Here is a 24,148-nt window from a genome sequence, read left to right on the forward strand (position 1 = left end):
TCATTTGCAGCAGGGCTTGTTTTTAGCATGCTTTAATTCCGATGCTGAAAGCAAGTCCTGCTACTTTGTTTATTTGTTTGTCTGTTTATAATTTTGTGAAAACCAATAAAAATCTTTTTGAAAAAAATAAAATAAAGTGGTATAAAAGTGCTGTAAATATACCGTGCAGATAGAGCTACAGAGCTCTCTTCTCCCCCCAAAAAATTATTTATTCCCACACAGCCAAACCTACCTTGGCTGCCAGGGGCTGCCATAAATAACCATAATTACGGGTGAACTCTGAGCATTTGAGCATGGTGTGGAAATTACAGCTTCTCGCACCGATGTGCAGAGAGTTTTCCTTTAAGGATCTTCTGGCTGAAAGCAATACAGTGCGAAGGAGGAGGTGTGGGACGAATCACTCAAAGGAAGGGGAAGGGAAAAGAAAAAAAAATAAAAGGCAGGAAAAGTTACTCCCAGAGAAAAATGCAGGGCTCGTCCTTTACCCTGACGTCAGATCTGTCTTCAATAAAACCTCCCTTGGAGCCCAAAGGGAAAAGTCAGACCCACTGTCAACCTCGGCTGCGCTCTGCATTCCCTCAAAGAGGTGCCTAATTTGTTCCAAAAGGAGTTTTATTTTTCTCCTTTTTAAAAGATCTGGGTTCAATCAATGTCTTTCATCCTGGCTTCCAGTGATGAGGTGGCTTTTGCCCTGGATTCTAGCAACCAACGGCATTCTGCAGGTGGGTTTTCTCCTTTTTCCTCTCAAATATTTGTTTTTTGCAACCTGGATGAAAGGAATGCAAAAGGCTGTTTTCTACAGGATGGGTGGCGGAGAATGCAAGAACAAAAACCCAGCGTATCTTACTAGCAATAGAGTTTGGAGAAAGAAGCAGATGAAAAGAGGGGGAGATGTCTGGTCTGGTGAGGAAGCAAAGCCCTCTTCAAAATGCATTGTGCCCCAGAGGGAATATGTTGAGTTTTCCTTGACAGCTCAAATGATGATTGAGTGATGTGGGAAGGAAGAACTCGGATGGTGCTTCTGGGACAGATCTAATTTCTGTGCAGATCTCACCCTGTGCCACTGGGGTGGTCTTGAGATGCCAGGGTGAGTTTTGAGAGTGCCCTGGTGTCCTAAAAAAATAAAAAATTGAGAAAAAGAAGTGATATTCAGGGGGAAAGCTCAGCAGAGCCTAAAGGAGGAGATGGAGAATATTGTTTGGCTGCTGAGCGAGGGGGTGAGTGAGCCCCCAGACACACCACACGTGGCAGCAGCTGTGGGGATGATGCAGCGCCGGGAAAGGAAAGCAAAGAGGGGTCAGCAAAACTGCAAATGTTTTGCATCGGGTGGGAGCGCTGGAAAAAAGCGGTGCAAAAAAGATCTGGCCAAAGAGCTTGCAGGAGAGAGTGAAGCGGTTCAAAGAAGCAGACGGTGTTTTTGTTCATCGTGAAGATTTATACCAGACAGCAAGCAGGAACCCTGCTTTTTCAGATGCCCATCCCAGGGTAGTGTCAAAACCAGGTAGGGAAATAGGAAAAACATGCAGTCTGGACACTGGGCATGCAACGTGTTACTTAAAATAATGTTGAGTAATGTGCAGCTTTCTTTTATGCTTGGAATATACATGCTTTTGCAGTGGGAGGTGATATATCAGTTTCCTGGGGTGCTTGGGCAGGCCAGCTGGCCGGGCGGAATTGCAGCCTTGCAGGTCCTCTGAGGCTCTGTGATTGCAGCCTAACACAGCAACGCACATTCAGTCGTTGTCCATCATTGGCGAGCAAGAGAGGGCTAGGGATGTGTACGACTAGGCAGATTTTACTTAAGGAACAGGAACAGCAGCCACCAGTAAGTTCTTTCTACCGCTCTTCCTAAAGTGACCCATTGTGGAGCAGCAAGCAGCAGGAAGAGTCTATCTTAGGAGGGAGAAAAACAGAAACTCTTTACAAAGGCCAGTCCAAGAATAGCTCCGGGAGATTTAAAAAGAAAAGAAAAGAAATTGGAGCTTTCAAAATCATAGGAATGAGGATGAATGATGGCACAATCCCAGGAACAATGGAACTAAGGTCCTTTTTGCATCCTATCCATCACCCTAATTGCATTACAGCCGTACCTTGGATCTCAAACACCTTGGCTCCTGAACAAATCGGCTCCTGAACGATCGAAACCTGGAACTGAGTGTTCTGGTTTTTGAGCATTCTTTTGGAAGCCGAACATTCAACGGCGCTTTTGTGGCTTCCGATTGGCTGCAGGAGCTCCCTGCAGCCAATCAGAAGCCACACTTTGGTTTCCAAACGTTTGGAAGTCAAACAGACCAGTGGCGTAGCGTGGGGGGTGCAGGGGGAGCCAGCCGCACCGGGCACAACATCTGGGGGTTAGGGTTAGGGGGCGCAAATCCACGGGTTAGAGGGCGCAAATCCATGGGTTAGGGGCGCAAATCCACGGGTTAGGGGGCACAAATTACTTGCCTTGCCCCGGGTGCTGACGACCCACGCTACGCCACTGGAACAGACTTCCGGAACAGATTCTGTTCGACTTCCAAGGTACGACTGCACTTGCAAACAGGCTGTCGTTGCTACCTTGTTTAATGACAGGCATGCATAGCTGTCAACTTTCCCCCTTTTTAAAGGGAAATTCCCTTATTCTGAATAGGATTCCTTGCAAGAAAAGGGAAAAGTTGACAGCTATGCAGGCATGGGAGAGCGCCATTTGCACTGAGACTGCATTGCATGGACAGGGGAGGTTTAACACTTCACCCCAGCCACAGTCTTGATGAAAATCCCCAGTGCAAGCTTTCCCCCCTAAGCATCAGGGATTCCCAATTCCCACCTGCAGCCGGCAGAAACCGAAAAGGCTCTCAATTGTGCTTTGAGGGACGTAGGCAACACTGACCCAATGAAAGCAGCCTCTGCAAAGCTGCCTTTGCAGCCCCTCTATCAATGGCTCAGCCTCTCTTCTTCTTCCTCCTGGGCACTGATCAAAATGAGCATCAACCTGGGACAATGCCTTATACTCAGTGCATCCAGCTTAGTCCTCCAGGTTTACCAGGAAGCTGTTTTTCCCCAGTCCTACCACTAGGGGTCAGACCCAGGACCGTCTGCATTCAAAGCAGATGTTCTACCACTGAGCTATGGTCCTTCCCCTACAGCTGCCCCTCCACTTGTTCTCTATGGTTGAGTTGGCTCTGTGGGCGGAGTCATCGCGAGCCTCTCTGCTTTTCTCCCACGTTGCTTCTGCCGTTGTTTATTTTTAGAAATATCCCTTTAAATGGCAAAAACAGTTGTGTTGGTGTATAAAATTTATTTCATTAAATGTATACACTGCTTGAGTGTAAAAAAAACCCACCCAAAACACCCTCAAAGCTGTTTGCAGAAAGATAAAGGTAAACGTAAAGGGACCCCTGACCATTAGGTCCAGTCGTGACCGACTCTGGGGTTGCGGCGCTCATCTGGCTTTATTGGCCGAGGGAGCCGGCGTACAGCTTCCAGGTCATGTGGCCAGCATGACTAAGCCGCTTCTGGCGAACCAGAGCAGCACACGGAAACGCCGTTTACCTTCCCGCCGGAGCAGTACCTATTTATCTACTTGTACTTTTGACGTGCTTTCGAACTGCTAGGTTGGCAGGAGCAGGGACTGAGCAACGGGAGCTCACCCCGTCGCGGGGATTTGAACCACCGACCTTCTGATCGGCAAGTCCTAGGCTCTGTGGTTTCACCCACAGTGCCACCCGCGTCCCTGTTTGCAGAAAGATAGAACAATAAAACCAAGAAAAATGACAAAACAGTGGTTTTCAACCAGTGTGCTGTGGCACCCTGGGGTGCCTTGAATGGTGGTCAGGGTTGCCGTGGGAAACACTGGCCTCTGTCCCTCTTTCCTCCCCTCCCTTCTTCTGATGCCCTCTTGCATCTCTGCCTCCCAAAGGCTTGCACAGCTGTTTGTTGCAGCAGCCCTGGCTACAAGCTCACCAGGCGAATGGTGCCTCTTAGACTGGCCAAGGGGTGCTTCCCAGGGCCCCGTGGGGCATTGTAATGAGGCACCTCTGTTTGGGGTGGGGAGGGGACGCTGAGACACAAGGAGCAGCAACTGCAGCTACCCAAGGATAAGGGAGAGGAAAGGAGGCTGAGGGAACCCTCCACAAGGGAAGGATGAGAGGCTGTTGGTTCTGCAGGCAAGGTGTGATGTAACTGGGCTCCTGAGCCCCAGAGGAGTGCTGCAGAAAGCATGCAGTTGGTCAAGGGGAGCCTTGGACCTGAGAAAGGTTGAAAACCTCTGATTTAAAACAATACAATAAAATAAAAGACTAACACAGATTAAAAATTGAATCAGCATTTCTAAATACAGTGGTACCTCGGGTTACATACGCTTCAGGTTACAGACTCCGCTAACCCAGAAATAGTACCTCGGGTTAAGAACTTTGCTTCAGGATGAGAACAGAAATCGTGCTCCGGCAGCGCAGCAGCAGCAGGAGGCCCCATTAGCTTCAGGTTAAGAATAGTTTCAGGTTAAGAACGGACCTCCAGAACGAATTAAATTCTTAACCCAAGGTACCACCGTACCTGGGTAAGGGTAAAGATAAAGGACCCTTGGACCGTTAAGTCCAGTCAAACGCGACTATGGGGTTGTGGCAGTGCTCATCTCACTTTCAGGTTGAGTGAGCCAGCGTTTGTCCACGGACAGCTTTCTGGGTCATGTTGCCAGCCTGACTAAACCGCTTGTGGCGCAACAGAACACCGTGACAAACCAGAGTGCCCGGAAAGGCCATTTACCTTCCCGCCACAGCGGTACCTATTTATCTACTTACACTGGCATGCTTTCGAACTGCTAGGTTGGCAGAAACTGGGACCAAACAACAGGAGCTCACCCTGTCGTGGGGATTCGAACCACCGACCTTCCAATCGGGAAGCCCTGGGCTCAGTGGTTGCCTAAACAAGCATGCTTTTAGCAGGTGCCCAAAAAACCACAGTGAAGATGCTTGGTTGAAATCAAGAGGCAGGGAGTTCCAAAGTTCAGGTGCTGCAGCAGCAAACGATTGAGTTCTTACAAATGCAGAGCAGGTATTAGGTGGTAACAGTAGTAGACCTGATTCCTCCAGCTGAAGAGGTCGAGTGGGCACATGTGGGTAAGGCCACCTCACAGGTAAACTATATCTATATTCAGGGATTGCTGTTTCCATCACCTCTCTTCTGTGCCATTCAAGAGGTGCTTCTAGCCTGGCCATCAATTCAGCCCCACTAAGTTTATTACCAAAACTTAAGAGTTCATTCTGAAACACACACAAAAATTCTGAATGGAAGGCAGTCCGGTTTTAGAATAAACTGAATTCCCATTAAGGGAAATACTCTAGAGATGCAATCAAGTGCTTAGCAGTCCACTCTGACAACCAGAGGTTGTTGTGTGGTTAAGCTTATTTATAGTGATTATTATGGTGTATCCTTGCATAGCTCAGTTGGTTAGAGTGTGGTGCTGATAATACCAAGGTCGCAGGTTCAATCCCCATATGGGACAGCTGCATATTCTTGCATTGCAGGGGTTGGACTAGATGATCCTTAGGGTCCCTTCCAATTCTACATTTCTATGACTCTGTTATTCTAAATGGGGCTTGGAATGTTTGCAAGGGAGCCTGTGTTTCATCTGGGGCTGAGACCAGACCCCCCTCCCTTGTGGCTGGAGATGTGATCCCCTGAGATTGTCCTGCTGCACTAATAATAATAATAATAATAATTTATTATTTATACCCTGCCCATCTGGCTGGGTTTCCCCAGCCACTCTGGGCGGCTTCCAATAGAATATTAAAATCCAATAACCTATTGAACATTAAAAGCTTTCCTAAACAGGGCTGCCTTCAGATGTCTTCTAAAAGTCTGGTAGTTGTTTTTCTCTTTGACATCTTAGAATCATAGAATCATAGAGTTGGAAGAGACCACAAGGGCCATCGAGTCCAACCCCCTGCCAAGCAGGAAACACCATCAGAGCACTCCTGACATATGGTTGTCAAGCCTCTGCTTAAAGACCTCCAAAGTAGGAGACTCCACCACACTCCTTGGCAGCAAATTCCACTGTCGAACAGCTCTTACTGTCAGGAAGTTCTTCCTAATGTTTAGGTGGAATCTTCTTTCTTGTAGTTTGGATCCATTGCCCCGTGTCCGCTTCTCTGGAGCAGCAGAAAACAACCTTTCTCCCTCCTCTATGTGACATCCTTTTATATATTTGAACATGGCTATCATATCACCCCTTAACCTCCTCTTCTCCAGGCTAAACATGCCCAGCTCCCTCATAAGGCATCGTTTCCAGGCCTTTGACCATTTTGGTTGCCCTCCTCTGGACACGTTCCAGTTTGTCAGTGTCCTTCTTGAATTGTGGTGCCCAGAACTGGACACAGTACTCCAGGTGAGGTCTGACCAGAGCAGAATACAGTGGCACTATTACTTCCCTTGATCTAGATGCTATACTCCTATTGATGCATCCCAGAATTGCATTGGCTTTTTTAGCTGCCGCGTCACACTGTTGGCTCATGTCAAGTTTGTGGTCAACCAAGACTCCTAGATCTTACGGGAGGGCGTTTCACAGGGCGGGTGCCACTACCGAGAAGGCCCTCTGGCCTGGTTCCCTGTAACTTGGCTTCTCGCAGGGAGGGAACCGCCAGAAGGCCCTTGGAGCTGGACCTCAGTGTCTGGGCAGAACGATGGGGGTGGAGACGCTCCTTCAGGTATACTGGACCGAGGCCGAGCACTGGGTGAAGACCCTCCTTGGAGGTTTTTCAGCAGAGCTTGCGTGGCCCCCTGCCATGTACGATCTAGCTGAGATTCCTGCATTCCTCAAAGGTCCCTTCCAACTCTACACTTCTATGGTTTCTAGAAAGCTTCTCTCAGAGTTGTTAAGTCTACCTGGTGCTTGTCGATCAATTACTTTTGAATCAAGACGAGTACCTATAGAGGTACAGCGATACCTTGGGTTAAGTACTTAATTTGTTCAGGAGGTCCGTTCTTAACCTGAAACTGTTCTTAACCTGAAACACCACTTTAGCTAATGGGGCCTCCCACTGCCGCCGTGCTGCCAGAGCACAATTTCTGTTCTCGTCCTGAAGCAAAGTTCTTAACCCGAGGTACTATTTCTGGGTTAGCAGAGTCTGTAACCTGAAACATATGTAACCCGAGCTACCACTGTAAAGGTAAATGACCCCTGGACAGTTAAGTCCAGTCAAAGGTGACTATGGGGTTGTGGCACTCATCTTGCTTTAAGGCCAAGGGAGCTGGTGTTTGTCCACAGACAGCTTTCCGGGTCATGTGGCCAGCAGGACTAAACCGCTTCTGGTGCAACGGAACACCGTGACAGAAGCCAGAATGCATGGAAGCACCATTTATCTTCCCACTGCAGTGGTACCTATTTCATAGAATCATAGAATCATAGAGTTGGAAGAGACCACAAGGGCCATCGAGTCCAACCCCCTGCCAAGCAGGAAACACCATCAGAGCACTCCTGACATATGGTTGTCAAGCCTCTGCTTAAAGACCTCCAAAGTAGGAGACTCCACCACACTCCTTGGCAGCAAATTCCACTGTCGAACAGCTCTCACTGTCAGGAAGTTCTTCCTAATGTTTAGGTGGAATCTTCTTTCTTGTAGTTTGGATCCATTGCTCCGTGTCCGCTTCTCTGGAGCAGCAGAAAACAACCTTTCTCCCTCCTCCATGTGACATCCATTTATATATTTGAACATGGCTATCATATCACCCCTTAACCTCCTCTTCTCCAGGCTAAACATGCCCAGCTCCCTTAGCCGTTCCTCATAAGGCATCGTTTCCAGGCCTTTGACCATTTTGGTTGCCCTCCTCTGGACACGTTCCAGTTTGTCAGTGTCCTTCTTGAATTGTGGTGCCCAGAACTGGACACAGTACTCCAGGTGTGGTCTGACCAGAGCAGAATACAGTGGCACTATTACTTCCCTTGATCTAGATGCTATACTCCTATTGATGCAGCCCAGAATTGCATTGGCTTTTTTAGCTGCCGCGTCACACTGTTGGCTCATGTCAAGTTTGTGGTCAACCAAGACTCCTAGATCCTTTTCACATGTACTGCTCTCAAGCCAGGTGTCACCCATCTTGTATTTGTGCCTCTCATTTTTTTTGCCCAAGTGCAATACTTTACATTTCTCCCTGTTAAAATTCATCTTGTTTGTTTTTGCCCAGTTCTCTAATCTGTCAAGGTCGTTTTGAAGTGTGATCATGTCCTCTGGAGTGTTAGCCACCCCTCCCAGTTTGGTGTCATCTGCAAATTTGATCAGGATGCCCTTGAGTCCATCATCCAAGTCATTGATAAAGATGTTGAATAAGACCGGGCCCAAGACAGAACCCTGTGGCACCCCACTAGTCACTCTTCTCCAGGATGAAGAGGAACCATTGATGAGCACCCTTTGGGTTCGGTCAGTCAGCCAGTTACAAATCCACTGAGTGGTAGCATAGTCAAGACCGCATTTTACCAGCTTCTTTACAAGAATATCATGGGGCACCTTGTCAAATGCCTTGCTGATTTATCTACTTGCACTGTTGTGCTTTTGAACTGCTAGGTAGGCAGGAGCTGTGACTGAGCAACGGGAGTGTACTCTGTCGTGGGGATTCGAACCGCTGACCTTCGGATCGGCAAGCCCAAGAGGCTTAGTGGTTTAGACCACAGTGCCACCCCATGCAATTACGTATAGAACTGCATCACTTGCTATTGAATTCTCAGTATTTGCTTTCATGCCATTGTGATTTTTGACAGGATTCTCTATTGATGGAATTGTGGCTTGCCTGTTTTTAATGCCTTGGCAAGCTGCTCTGGGCTCAGTGATTTGAGGTTGGAGAAGTGGCATGTGTCCTGCCGGTGCTTTCTTAGAACGAAGTTTCTTGCAAGGCAACCTAGGAAGTTACCTTGTGCAGTCAGACCAATGGTCCTTCTTAGAATCATAGAATCATAGAGTTGGAAGAGACCACAAGGGCCATCGAGTCCAACCCCCTGCCAAGCAGGAAACACCATCAGAGCACTCCTGACATATGGTTGTCAAGCCTCTGCTTAAAGACCTCCAAAGAAGGAGACTCCACCAGTGGCGTAGCGTGGGTTGTCAGCACCCGGGGCAAGGCAAGTAATTTGCGCCCCCTAACCCGTGGATTTGCGCCCCCTAACCAGTGGATTTGCGCCCCCTAACCCTAACCCCCAGATGTTGCGCCCGGTGCGGCCGGCCCCCCCTGCACCCCCACGCTACGCCAATGGACTCCACCACACTCCATGGCAGCAAATTCCACTGTCGAACAGCTCTTACTGTCAGGAAGTTCTTCCTAATGTTTAGGTGGAATCTTCTTTCTTGTAGTTTGGATCCATTGCTCCGTGTCCGCTTCTCTGGAGCAGCAGAAAACAACCTTTCTCCCTCCTCTATGTGACATCCTTTTATATATTTGAACATGGCTATCATATCACCCCTTAACCTCCTCTTCTCCAGGCTAAACATGCCCAGCTCCCTTAGCCCTTCTTGCTCTGCATCATCCACCCCAAGAATGGAGAACCTCAGACCAGTGGGCCAAATGTGGCCCTTTGGGTGTGTTTGGCCCCAGGGCCTCTCTCTCTCTGCCACCACACCCAATCCTTAGCCCTCCATAGGCTCTGTTCTGCACCCTCCGCTGGCTCCTTTGCCTGACTGGGCTGTGTCCTTGAATTGTGATCACGTCTCTTTCTGGGATGGATGGAGAGTAGAAACCTCTGGCTTTTGCATGGCTGGAATGCAGCCTGGTGTACGAAAGGGAGAGTTGCATCCATTTCTCTGCCCTCTTTCACCCCTGGCCCCCGTACCACAGGCATGTGGCCCTTGGAAAGTTGCCCAGGATGGAATGTGGATCTCGGGCTGAGAATGTTTGCCACTCCTGCCCTGACTGGGTGTGGCTCTCCAGGGTTACGGTACGATAATCTTTATTGTCATTGTCCCATACAGAGCAACGAAATTGAAAACAAGCCTGCTATCCCAGCTATCCCAGACTAGTTAGCCCCCTAAAAACTCTGATAATTAAATACAATATACTCCCATAGAGACTTCTTACACTGCATTTAAAACCAAAATCGCATTTGGGTAGAAACTGTTTCTCAGGCAGCTAATCTCCTAGTCTTTATAACCCTGTACCTTCGTCCAGAAGGTAGAAGCCAACTGCTGCCTTTTTATATATATTTCAAGGCTTTTACATGTTATTTTCCTTCTTACGGTTTTTATTTGCATAATGCCTAATAAAGGTTTGATTTCAGATTCAGAAGTAGAAGCTGAAAGAGATCATTTCCAGGGTGCGCACTATCCTGCACTATCTCTGCAGCTTTCTTATGGCACCTGGAAGCATAGATTTGATCCAAGGTGGGAAGAGTGCACCCAGTTATTCTCTCTGCCGTCTTTACAACCCTGGTTTTGCATAGAAGCAAGTGTTCTTCCACTGCTGTGGCTCTTCTGTGGCTCATCGTGTGTGTGTGTGTGTGTGTGTGTGTGTGTGTGTGTGAGAGAGAGAGAGAGAGAGAGAGAGAGAGAGAGAGAGGCATTGCTCTGTGTTCAAGATGTCTGCAGATTCACAAATTACCATCTTTATAGACTGAGAATCCCAAAGCTGGGACAAGTCCTGACTCGAAGCTATTTTTACAGACTCAACTTCACCCTTCCTCATTTTCCATTTCACTTCATTGATTAGACTTATTCGTCGCCTATCTCCCAAGTGACTTACATCAAAAAAAGAAAAGAAAAGGGGGGAGGGATATTCAATATATATTACCATAGAGGAGGAAAACAGGGGGGATACATTAGTAGTTCATATAATATAACAACCACAAAACTCAAATAACAAAGAAATAACCCCTGCATGATAAGCATGTATAGCAGAAACAGCCAGGGTGGAGTCCTCCAAATCACTGGCCACCATCCCTAACCATTGGCCATGCTGGCTGGACTCATGGGGACTATACCAGTTGCACTGGCTCCCGGTGGAGTACAGGATCAGGTTTAAGGTGCTGGTTTTAACCTTTAAAGCCCTATACGGCCTAGGACCCTCGTACCTATGGGACCGCCTCTCCTGGTATGTCCCACGGAGGACCGTATGGTCTTCAAACAAAAACTTCTTGGAGGTCCTGGGCCACAGGGAGGTTAGGCTGGCCTCAGTCAGAGCCAGGGCTTTTTTGGCTGTGGCCCCGATCTGGTGGAACGCTCTCTCACAAGAGACTAGGGCCCTGCGGGACTTGATATCTTTCCGCATGGCCTGCAAGACAGAGCTGTTCCACCAGGTCTTTGGCCAAGGCACAGTCTCACCCCCTCCTTTGATAATACTCATAGAACTCTAGCCCAATTGTTGCCATTAATTTGATTTTGAATTGATTTTAAAATGAATTGATTCTAGAATGTATTTCAATTAATTGATTGTGATTTTATGTAAACTGTAACTTTTACTGTTGTTAGCCACTCTGAGCCTGGCTTCAGCTGGGGAGGGCGGGATATAAATATTATTATTATTATTATTATTATTATTATTATTATTATTATTACAATACTGAGAACCACTAATTCACAAATAAACAAATATAAACAAAACCTCATCCTCCCCTTAGTCCAAAAATCATTCACCTCAAGCCAACAATCTCCCCCCCCCTTTTAACTTCCCCACCCAGAAGTCTGATGTCAAGGCCAGCTGTTGCAACTCAGTGGGTGGGTGGGTGGGGGGTCCACTGTCACCCCAGGGGTGGTCCAGCGTATTTCCTCTCTCTTCAGAGGGGAGCAGTAGCAAAGCAAGACCCACGGCCTTGGGCTTGGCTCATTTCCTTGAGTTTTGCATATGCTGTTGCGTTCTCTGCCATGGATATCACAGGCTGATGCAGAGACTACAGACCCTACAACTGTCCCTATTTTCCAGGGACAGTCCCAGATTTACAGAAGCTGATTTGATCCCGGAATGTCCCACTTTTCCTTAGGACACCCCAATTTCCAATGTAGAAATGTTGGAGGGTATGGAATAGAATGTCCTTACTTTCATTGGGGAAATGTTGGAGGCTCTGGAGACTAATTCAAGTACAAACCTCCCCACCTGCAAAATGGGTACTTCCCCTCCCCTCAAAATATACTTGCAGTGGTGCCCCGCAAGACGAATGCCTCACAGGACGGAAAACTCGTTTTGGAGGTGCTTCGCAAAACGAATCTCCTATGGGCTTGCTTCGCAAGACGAAAATGTCTTGCGAGTTTCTGCGGGTTTTTTCCCTCCCCCCCTTTTTCTAAGCCACTTATCAGCTGATCCGATAAGCTGATAAGCCGCTAAAAGCCACTAATTGCGCTAATAACGCTAATCCTCTAATCCGTCAATGGGCTTGCTTCACAAGACAAAAAAACCGCTAGACGAAGAGAATCACAGAACGGATTCTTTTCGTCTTGCGAGGCACCACTGTAATTCCTTAACCATAGGCTAGAAGTGTGTGGCATGACTTGAGTATGTGACTCACTTAAAGCATCCAAATCAGCTTTCTATGTAAAAATATATAGACATAAAACACATTCGCGAGCTGCAGTCTCAGAAGTAGCCAATAGATGTCAAGGGACTACAACTCCCATGAGTCTAGCCAGTATGGCCAATGGTTAGGGATGATGGCCAGTGATCTGGAGAACCCCACACTGGCTGTATCTGCTATACATGCTTATCATGAAATAAATGCAGGGGAATTAAACAGGGGTTAATTCTGAGCAGACATGCATTTGATTGTACCCAAAGTATTAAATGGAAACCAAGCAGCGAAAAGAACGATATACCCTGCTAACGTAATAAGGGGAGTGGACTTAGGAATTCAGCTGGGCTCCACTGTACACACATGCAGCTATTGGGTACACAATGTTTATTCTCTTTTATAGATGATTTGCCCAATGAGGCAGAGGAGCATGCTGACTCTTGCAACGAAACATCCCCCGGCATAGCTTCTGTCTCGCTTCCGGGACGTCTGCGATCTAGCAGACTAAACATTTTCAGCAGAAAATATTCTAGACATCCTGCCGGCGAGTGGGAGGGGGGACGAAGTAAATATGTGGCATTATTTTTATTTTTACCCAAGCGTAAGGCAGCACCTCCCACTCCGTGGACTTCAAACATGCTTGCTAATCTCCTTTCATTTTGTGCCAAATTTCCCCCATACGTAACCTCGGCTTTGCTGAAACATCCCACATTCAAGCAGCGGGAAAGGTCACTTGCTGTTAACCAGAGCTGGATCCAGTCCTTCCTTCAAAGAGCAGAAATGGGGAGTTGTTTCATTATCCACACAACCATTCTGAAAGGGTTGATAGTGTCCTGAGCAGCGTGTGGAATTTGAGTGTAGAATCTGAACTTGGATCCGCTGGTGTATACTAGAGTTGGGCGATATATTGATAAAGCGTGTTCTCACTAAAAGAGAGCACGTGTTGCGGATGGGGCCGAACAAAACTCCACTTGGTTGCCAGGCAGTATTAGATTCAAGGGGCCTGGAGCAGATTGGAGGATGGTGTTACTGGGGTAAATTTGATGTTGCCAATTTAGGGGTGGGATCAGTGGTTATTTAAGCAAGGTCCACAGCTTTCTCTTTCTCTTTCGCTGTGGACATCGGATCTCCCGCCCGCCCTCCCTTGATTTGGGCTTGCTCTTTGACCTTGCTCTGCCTGTCATGGGGTCGTTTGCCTTGGTGCGGGGGCCCAGTAGGAATTTTTCCAATCGGCTGATTAGTGCGTGCCTTTTGGGTTTTGCCTACTGCTTAGCAAATCGTCACAACTTGTAAGGTTGGCGGTTAGGCATTGGTTAAATTGGTTGGTGGAGGGGTATGGATTGGCTGTGCCTGCCCCTCCAATGCTGCTGCAGACGGGTATTCCGTTAAAGGAATTCTGAAGCTTACCATCCCCTTCGTCCAAACCCTTGGAGCAGGGTGCGGGCCGCGTAAGCTTCAAGGAACATGCGCGGAGTAGCTGAGGGCCTGTGTCGCAGCTCCAGCTGACTCTGTCCCTTGTTCCTCCGGGACTGACTAGGGAGTCAGTGCTGTCCCCCAAGGCGGGGGGTGACAGATAGTCATAACCAATGCCTAAGCAACCACTCTCAATTTGTATGAAAATAAAGTTGTGGCCAAAAGTATGCCAAAAACCTTAAACAAAAATTATGTGTGATGTGTGAGTTATTGGGGTAGGGGTTTTGGGGGACCTCAGCACGCAAATTATCAGGAGCAGCTGAGCTGCATTCCAGACATGATTTATCAGCACGTTGTGATAATTAGCTGCTGATATCTTCTTTGGCGATCACTCATAGCCGAGTCAGATTGTCTTCCATAAACATGGTTTTAAAAGTGAGCCCGTAAGTGACTGTGGAGGCCAATTCTGGATCCACATGTCCTTCCACAGTGGGGACATTGGTTTCCAGGCGGGAGTTAATCATGGTGAGCGTTTGCCAAGTGTGCCCTCCTCTTAGTATGTTTCTCCCTTGCGTCCTGAGTTCGAGAGTCTTCAAAGCCCATGACACCTTTGGTAAAGGCTGTTCTCCAACTGAAGCGCTCACAGGTCAGTGTTTCCCAGTTGCCGGTGTTTATACTACATTTTTTTTAGATTTGCCTTGAGACAGTCCTTAAACCTCTTTGGTTGACCACCGGAATTACGCTTTCTATTTTTAAATTCAGAATAGAGTAGTTGCTTTGGAAGACAAGAATCAGGCATCGGCTGCTGATATATTATGATGCTGAAAACAAAATATTGCCCAGCGCTAGTCTATAACCAAGAATCTGTCTAGTGTAAAGGTAAAAAAAGTAAAGGGCCTCTGGATGGTGAAGTCCGGACAAAGGCGACTATGGGATGCGGCGCTCATCTTGCTTTTCAGACCAAGGGAGCCAACGTTTGTCCACAGACAGCTTTCCAGGTCATGTGGCCAGCATGACTAAACCACTTCAGCTACAATGGGACACAGTGACAAGTATCCACCGCTTGCCCTACAGTTAGGTAAAGCAGTGCGGGATTCTGGAGCTCTCAAATTTCAGTGGCGCCCTGTGTGATGCTAAAACATGGTGCACCCCCCCCCAGCTCTTGCTCTCCATTCTACAGCATTGCTGTGGCGCCCCTGCTGCTCTGGAGGAACTCCCACTTCACTCAATAGAGACCAGTCCAACTCTACAACTCTGTGATTCTGTAATTTCTGTATCTATAGCCTTAATCGTTGTCCTCTTACCTCAAAATCACCAGTGCAATTGGGACTGATCTGGACTGAGAGCCAAGTATATATGGGCTTTTTAATTGCACAAGCAATTCGTTTATTAAAAAACCCGCAACTTTTTATATGCTTGTAGCTAGTAGGGGAGTTTGAATCCCCCTCCTTAAATTGTGAGACACTTTGAGTCCTGATTCTGGGGGAAAGGCAGAATATTTTATGTAGGGAGAAAAGGGTTAGGGGGATATAATGCTTTGTCTCCCACTATGGATCAAGTTAAAGCCATGGTTTTCCCAGTAGTGATGTATGGAAGTGAGAGCTGGACCATAAAGAAGGCTGATTGCCGAAGAATTGATGCTTTTGAATTATGGTGCTGGAGGAGACTCTTGAGAGTCCCATGGACTGCAAGAAGATCAAACCTATTGATTCTGAAGGAGATCAGCCCTGAGTGCTCACTGGAAGGACAGATCCTGAAGCTGAGGCTCCAATACTTTGGCCACCTCCTGAGAAGAGAAGACTCCCTGGAAAAAACCCTGATGTTGGGAAAGATTGAGGGCACAAGGAGAAGGGGACGACAGAGGACGAGATGGTTGGACAGTGTTCTCGAAGCTACCAGTATGAGTTTGACCAAACTGGGGGAGGCAGTGGAAGACAGGGGTGCCTGGCGTTCTCTGGTCCATGAGGTCACGAAGAGTCAGACACGACTAAACGACTAAACAACAACAAATGGATCAAGGCCCCTATTTGCTTCTATTTCCTATGCAGATTGAAACTCTCCTGTTCTTGCTACTATCCTGATCCATATCTGAGCTTGCAACCTGTGTGCCAAAATAACTCCTGCACTTTAGGGCACAAATATCGAGCTAGCATCTTGCCGATTTTGGACCAGAATATACTAGCAGCACCATATCCTGCTATGCTCTCAACTGAAACTCAAGAAAGATGTGGTCTTTGAATTTTTATTTCTAAAGGAGAACCAAAGCAACTAAATACCCCAGCAAAATGTTTTCACCTGCCACCCTGCCCTCCTTCATTCTCAGTCTAGTCTTTCAAGCAAAGCGTGGCCTCAATGCTGCCTCAATGCTGCCCCCTTATGTTTAAATGTTTCTTTTTTCTTTCTTTCTTTTTATCAGGGTTCTTCATCAGGGGGCCGGTCCACTGTCCCTCAGACCTTGTGGGGGGGACAGGACTATATTGGGGGGGGGGTGAATGAACGAATTCCTATGTCCCACAAATAACCCAGAGATGCATTTTAAATAAAAGCACACATTCTACTCATGTAAAAACACACTGATTCCCAGACCGTCCAGGGCTGAATTTAGAAGGCGATTGGACCAGATCCGGCCCTCGGGCCTTAGTTTGCCTACCAATGCTTTTTATGATAAAGTTTTGTTAACACTTTTTGACCACAATAAAAGGCAAACTTTGTTGTTTAGTTGTTTAGCCGTGTCCGACTCTTCGTGACCCCCTGGACCAGAGCACGCCAGGCACTCCTGTCTTCCACTGCCTCCCACACTTTGGTCAAACTCATGCTGGTAACTTCAAGAACACTGTCCAACCATCTCATCCTCTGCCGTCCCCTTCTCCTTCTGCCCTCCATCTTTCCCAACATCAGGGTCTTTTCCAGGGAATCTTCTCTTCTCATGAGGTGGCCAAAGTATTGAAGCCTCAGCTTCAGGATCTGTCCTTCCAGTGAGCACTCAGGGCTGATCTCCTTCAGAATCAATAGGTTTGATCTTCTTGCAGTCCATGGGACTCTCAAAAGTCTCCTCCAGCACCATAATTCAAAAGCATCAGTTCTTTGGCGATCAGCCTTCTTATTGTCCAGCTCTCACTTCCATACATCACTACTGGGAAAACCATGGCTTTAACTATACGGACCTTTGTTGGCAAGGTGATGTCTCTACTTTTTAAGATGCTGTCTAGGTTTGTCATTGCTTTTCTCCCAAGAAGCAGGCGTCTTTTAATTTTGTGACTGCTGTCACCATCTGCAGTGATCACGGAGCCCAAGAAAGTAAAATCTCTCACTGCATTTCTTCCCCTTCTATTTGCCAGGAGGTGATGGGCCCAGTGGCCATGACCTTCGTTTTTTTGATGTTGAGCTTCAGACCATATTTTGCGCTCTCCTCTTTCACCCTCATTAAAAGGCAAAATAATTACACACAAAAAAGAAAAAGTAAAAATGAAGGGGGGGGGGAAGAATAGAGAAAAGATAGAAGAGATGGATAAGTACAGAAATCTCTCTCACAGATACATCTTAAGTTTTGTCCCTCTCTTCTCCCAGCCTCTCACTTCCTGAGTGGGAGCGAAAGAGAAACTGCATGATCCCCACAACCAGTGCAATGGTTCCATTTGCAAAAGGAACTGAGATGCAATGAAAACCAAGCTACTCCACAGCTGTCTGGGTGTGCCAGAATTCTACCCACTGTTTCTCTTTCAAACACGGAGTCCAGAACTAATAAGCAGAATCCAAAAGCCACAATTCTGAGCCCTTTTCCAGAGTCCGCCAAGTGCAACTTCAGCCAAGGCAGCCTTGTGGACTAAATTTCCAACCGGGGCTATTTCTGCACAGATCCCTGTGCTCTTTACAAGGTGAAGAAAAGGAGAATTACAAAAAAATAAAAATAAAAATGTACTGTTTGCTTTCAGGTTGCACTTTCTTGTTGATACAGCTGCATGTGTTCTACCTAGATAAACAGCTCGACTTGAAACAGGGCATTAAAAGTGTATAATGTTTCTTAAACTTTCTGCCCTCCGTTTGTTTTCGATGCTGAATTCATGCTGGGTGAGATGCAGTCGAAATTAATTGTGCCCCCCTTCCCATTGATTTTGAGTTAGTAGATATTTAAGCCTTGTACAAAGGGTAGGTGACCTTTCTCAGCTGAAGAGCTACATTTCCTTCTGGACAACTTTGAGAGGGCCATATTATTATTATTATTATTATTATTATTATTATTATTATTATTATTATTATTATTGTTATTATATCAACAGCCCCATCATTATTTGGATACTGCCTCTCATCCATAGATCTCAGGACGGTTCACAACATAAAACCACAATACAGAAACCGCAAAATAAATAGTAAAAATAGTTGGTAATGGGCTAACAGGAACGGCATCACAAAAGTCAACTCTGAAACCCTAGCAACATCCTTCATTCCTTGCAATCCCTGACTTTTTGCAGACAACCATGTAATCAAGTCGTTGAGCTTTGAGAGGACACTTAAGTTTAGGAAACACTCACCCCAGTCACATATCTTCAGGGAAATTCAACAGAAGAAAAATCTAAGCAGGTAGGGGAAATGGCTGTATAGGGTCATATTTATTGCATGCAACAGAATATCTGTCAAAAAAGGAGGAGGAGGAGGAGATGGAGCAATGGACGTAAAGCTTGCTTTTCTACATTAGGGTAATTCTTGCACATGCTCAAACAGCCTTCTGTGTTCTCAATCCAGGGAAGCAAGAGGAATCATGGGAATTCATGGGAATTATTATTAATTATTATTATTGACCCATATCCTCCGACATTTAGCCTGTAAAAGAGGAGACTGAGAGGAGATATGCTAGCCATCTTCAAATATCTCAAGGGCTGTCACATGGAAGTGGGAATAAACTTGCCTTCTGTTATGTATTCAGTGGTCTGTGTTTGCCTGAGCTTGAGCCTGGACTAAGGATTCTGAGCTCCTGATTCGATACAAGATGTCCAATCACAGAACATTTCAGGATTTGTGGCCACTGCCATTGGCCCTTGAACTCTGAGTCGCGATTCGCAGCTTGGAAGTTTAGACAGCCAATCACGTTGGGAGTGGGAGTGGCCCAGGCTTTCAGGAATGTATATAAGCGGTTGGTTTGCCCCTGTTTCCCAGTTATGTAGTTCAATAAAGGCTCTTGCTGTTACCACTGTGTCTTGCCTCGTGGGGACCCACCGACACTTCACTTTCTCCTGCCCTAGAGGGTAGGACTCGAACCCATGGCTTCAAGTTACAAGGAAGGAGATTCCGACTAAACATCAGGAAAAACTTTTTGACAGTCGAGCTGTTTGACAGTGGAATGGCCTCCCTCAGGAGATTGTGGACTCTACTGCCTTGGAGGTTTTTATGCAGAGGTCGGAGGGCCAATCTTTTGAGTTCCAGAACTGGGATGCACGTCTTCCCATGCGAATCATCCACACAAGATCACGGAGCTCAAAAGATACACATTTTTTCAGTGTTGTGCTCTCATGGAGCCCCAAAATGCACATTTTAGGGTGGCACACAATACCATGTCCCCCAAAAGTGTTTGGGAGGGTGAGATCTTGGTGTGAAACTGTGAGAGATCATGGAAACCAAAATGGCTGCTGTGCTCTCGGGGAAAAATGGATGTCCCGGTTTTTTTGGGGACACTTGTGGGGTATGAGGGCTGCAAATTGTCAATGTGGGAAAGTGAACCAGGTATTCCCCAGTTCCTACAAAAATCTAATACTGTTGGTGAAGAAACCCCAAATGGAATCAACAGCAAATTCTTCCCGTCTCCCCCTGCCTGTAACGCTGAATTCCTTCTGCCTGACCAAACAGAGAAAGAAGAAAATAAGTTTGGTGACTCTTCTGGGAAAACGTACAAGAATGCTGAGCACTAAGCGATGCTGCCAACCCAAGCAACTTTTCGACCAAGAAGAATGTATGTGGTGCTTCATTTCTCATTTTAATTAGATGTATGTGGGAATCTGGAACTCAAAAAAGACTTTCCCACATGATTCCCACAGACATCTTTACCGCACAATGCAACTAGAAATCCATCTTGCGTCTCAGTTAAAAATAGCAACTTGGGCTAATCCAGCCATAAGTCTCTATAGGCCAGTCTATATATTGCATCAACAAATGTAGCTTTTTTAAAAAATTAAAACCTCTCTCTCTCATTTCACTTGTCCTCCTTACAGCCTCTCTGGGTGGTCCCAGAAAATGCTCCTGAGGATCCTACAATCCTCCAGATTATTAATCTGGACCAACTAGGCTGGCTTTTGGGATGTGAATAGATGCTAGGAGATGATATATTTATTAGGTACTATCCTTTCTTCCCCACGTTTGTGAGTTCAGCAGGATACATCCCTTTGCAGCTTGAAAGGGAAGCTTAGATAGGATAGTTTTAGCCGTTTAGTTTAAGTAATCCAGGGATGGATCTACACACGGGGGGGAACTCTATACATAAGTCAGACATTAGATTGTTATAACAATAATAACAAAAACCCCTATGGAAAAAGGTGTATAAAAATTTCCTGCTCTCTGGCGCCATCTGGTGTTGCATGTTTATAGTGCTATCAAATCGTTGTTTCTTTACTAATGTAGCTGAGTCCCAGGATGCTTTGAGGCAGACTGGATACTTCTGGTATTTTCCCCTCTTCTCCCCCTTAAAACAATCATTGCACAGATAGTCTTGTAAAAGGGGGAAATAACATTTACTCACTCAGAATGCTTGCTGAAGGGTAACAGATACAGCAGCTTCATTCGAGTAGGCTTAAAATGGTAAATCAATTCCAAATACAGTGGTACCTCAGGTTACAGACGCTTCAGGTTACAGACTCCGCTAACCCACAAATAGTACCTTGGGTTAAGAACTTTGCTTCAGGATGAGAACAGAAATCGCACAGTGGCAGCAGGAGGCCCTGTTAGCTAAAGTGGTATCTCAGGTGAAGAACAGTTTCAGGTTAAGAACAGACCTCGGAACAAACTAAGTTCTTAACCTGAGGTACCAGTGTACATGTTGAAGTCTAACTTAAGATAGACTTGCTGGCAGAGCGGAAAGAGATTGAAAGAGGAAGGGAACATGCACAGGAAGATAGGAGAAAAGCTATGCCCACCCTTGTCAGGTCACAGTGGGAGTGTCTCTCACAGAGTTCTCTCTAGAAATTTACAGGAAAACTCTGTGAGATTTGGCTCCTATCGCGTGCCTATCTAGCAAAACATGAATTGATGATTTGACTGGGCTTTAAATATCCCACGCTGGTGCCAGCATCTGCCACCTTCAGGCACCAAGCAGCTGGCACAGCTCCTTAGCGCTGATGTTGACATCCGGTTGGGCCCTCCTGCCAGAACATCTCTCCAGCTTTATGCTTAACCAGCAATGGTGGCTGGATCTGGGAAGTCACTAGGTGACAACTATACTTTGGAACTCCTTGCCACTACATATGAGGAAGTCTCTTGCCTTTTCAGTATGTGGGTGGTGCTGTGGTCTTAACCACAGAGCCTAGGGCTTGCCAATCAGAAAGTCGGCAGTTCGAATCCCCACGATGGGGTGAGCTCCCGTTACTCGGTCCCAGCTCCTGACAACCTAGCAGTTCGAAAGCATGCTAGTGCAAGTAGATAAATAGGTACCACTCCGGTGGGAAGGTAAACGGTGTTTCCATGCGCTGCTCTGGTTCGCCAGAAGCGGCTTAGTCATGCTGGCCACATGACCCGGAAGCTGTACGCCGGCTCCCTCGGCCTATAGAGTGAGATGAGCGCCGCAACCCCATAGTCGTCCGTGACTGGACCTAACTGTCAGGGGTCCCTTTACCTTTACCTATTGCCTTTTCGGTGCCTGTTGAAGACCTTTCTCTCCCTGTAAGCCTTCTTTTATCCAGTGCAATTTTTTTCTAGAAAAAGAGGTGCCGGAACTCACCATGAATGCCTCCCTTATTCTCTTATAATGGCAATGGCACCCACCTGAGAGTTGCTGAAACTGAGTTCTGGTGAGTTCTGGTGCTTTTATACCAGTTGGTCTCTGGACTGGATCTAGACTTGTTTCTCAGGCATTTGAAATTGTACAGAGTTGTACAAATCAACAAGTGTCCACTCCGTGTTACAAACACATGTGCATTTATCCAGCCAGCTTGTTCCTGTGTTCAGTGTAATGTGTGAGCAAGCCTATAGCAAAGGTGATGGGAGCTGGGAATACAAGATCAGGAGACCTGTTGGTTCCCCATCCCTGATACAATGAACAGTGTCTTATTCCTCCAGAAGTATAACATTTTGTAATTCTGATTTTAGCTTGGCTGGTTCATGCTTTTTTTTTTTTTTGTATGTTTGTTTTGGGTTGCAGCTGCTGCTGTTGGGTGGTGGTCATATTTTTCTATTATAATTTTGATTGCTGAAAGGAGGGTTGCACACATCACCGCTAGTGAAACTTGCAATTGCAGGCTCAGAAAATATTTGCACCACTAGGTGGAGCCGCAAGAATAAATATTGACATCCTGGGCATCAGTGAGCTAAAATGGACGGGAATGGGCGAATTCAGTTCGGATGACTACCATATCTACTACTGTGGGCAAGAAACCCGTAAGAGAAATGGAGTGGCCCTCATAGTCAACAAAAGAGTGGCGAAAGCTGTACTGGGATGCAGTCTCAAAAATGATAGAATGATCTCGATACGAATCCAAGGCAGACCTTTTAACATCACAGTAATCCAAGTTTATGCACCAACTACTGGTGCTGAAGAAACTGAAATTGACCAGTTCTATGAAGACTTACAAAACCTTATCGAAGTGACACCAAAGAAGGATGTTCTGCTCATTATAGGGGATTGGAATGCTAAAGTAGGGAATCAAGAGATAAAAGGAACAACTGGCAAGTTTGGCCTTGGAGATCAAAACGAAGCAGGGCAAAGGCTAATAGAGTTCTGTCAAGAGAACAAGCTGGTCATCACAAACACGCTTTTCCAACAACACAAGAGACGACTCTACACATGGACATCCCCAGATGGGCAACATCGAAATCAGATTGATTATATTCTCTGCAGCCAAAGATGGAGAAGCTCTATACAGTCAGCAAAAACAAGACCTGGAGCTGACTGTGGCTCAGATCATCAGCTCCTTATAGCAAAATTCAAGCTTAAACTGAAGAAAGTAGGAAAAACCACTGGACAGGTAAGATACAATCTAAACCAAATCCCTTATGAATACACAGTGGAAGTGAGGAACAGGTTTAAGGATTTAGATTTGCTGGACAGAGTGCCTGAAGAACTATGGATGGAGGCTCGCAACATTATACAGGAGGCAGCAACTAAAACCATCCCAATGAAAAAGAAATGCAAGAAAGCAAAGTGGCTGTCCAACGAGGCCTTACAAATAGCGGGGGAGAGAAGGCAAGCAAAATGCGAGGGAGATAGTGAAAGATACAGGAAATTGAATGCAGATTTCCAAAGAACAGCAAGGAGAGACAAGAAGGCCTTCTTAAACGAGCAATGCAAAGAAATAGAGAAAAGCAACAGAATGGGAAGAACCAGAGATCTGTTCAAGAAAATCGGAAATATGAAAGGAACATTTCGTACAAAGATTACCATAATAAAGGACAAAAGTGGTAAAGATCTAACTGAAGCAGAAGACATCAAGAAGAGGTGGCAAGAATACACAGAGGAATTATACCAGAAAGATATGGATGTCTCGTACACCCCAGGTAGTGTGGTTGTTGACCTTGAGCCAAACATCCTGGAGAGTGAAGTCAAATGGGCCTTAGAAAGCACTGCCAGTGGAAGTGATGGTATTCCAGCTGAACTGTTTAAAATTTTAAAAGATGATGCTGTTAAGGTGCTACACTCAATATGCCAGCAAGTTTGGAAAACTCAGCAGTGGCCAGAGGATTGGAGAAGATCAGTCTACATTCCAATCCCAAAGAAAGGCAGTGCCAAAGAATGCTCCAACTACCGCACAATTTCACTCATTTCACATGCTAGCAAGGTTATGCTTAAAATTCTACAAGGAAGGCTCAAGCAGTATGTGGACCGAGAACTCCCAGAAGTGCAAGCTGGATTTAGAAGAGGCAGAGGAACCAGAGACCAAATTGCAAACATGCGCTGGATTATGGAGAAAGCTAGAGAGTTCCAGAAAGACATCTACTTCTGCTTCATTGACTATGCAAAAGCCTTTGACTGTGTTGACCACAACAAACTATGGCAAGTTCTTAAAGAAATGGGAGTGCCTGATCACCTCATCTGTCTCCTGCGAAATCTCTATGTGGGACAAGAAGCTACAGTTAGAACTGGATATG

The 24,148-nt window shown here is 46.3% G+C and overlaps 1 protein-coding gene across 1 annotated transcript in view; it reads left to right on the top strand.

The window, feature by feature from the left end:
- Window positions 1-477: 477 nt before the first annotated feature.
- Window positions 478-24,148, top strand: part of CCN4 (cellular communication network factor 4) — a 37,782-nt gene continuing 14,111 nt past the window's right edge. The window contains exon 1 of the mRNA XM_082235835.1: window positions 478-722. Coding sequence (XP_082091961.1) covers window positions 675-722 — 48 coding nt within the window. The 5' untranslated portion in view covers window positions 478-674. The remainder of the gene's footprint in view (window positions 723-24,148) is intronic.

Source organism: Podarcis vaucheri, assembly GCF_965113315.1.
Source record: "Podarcis vaucheri genome assembly, chromosome: 8".
NCBI lineage: Eukaryota > Metazoa > Chordata > Lepidosauria > Squamata > Lacertidae > Podarcis > Podarcis vaucheri.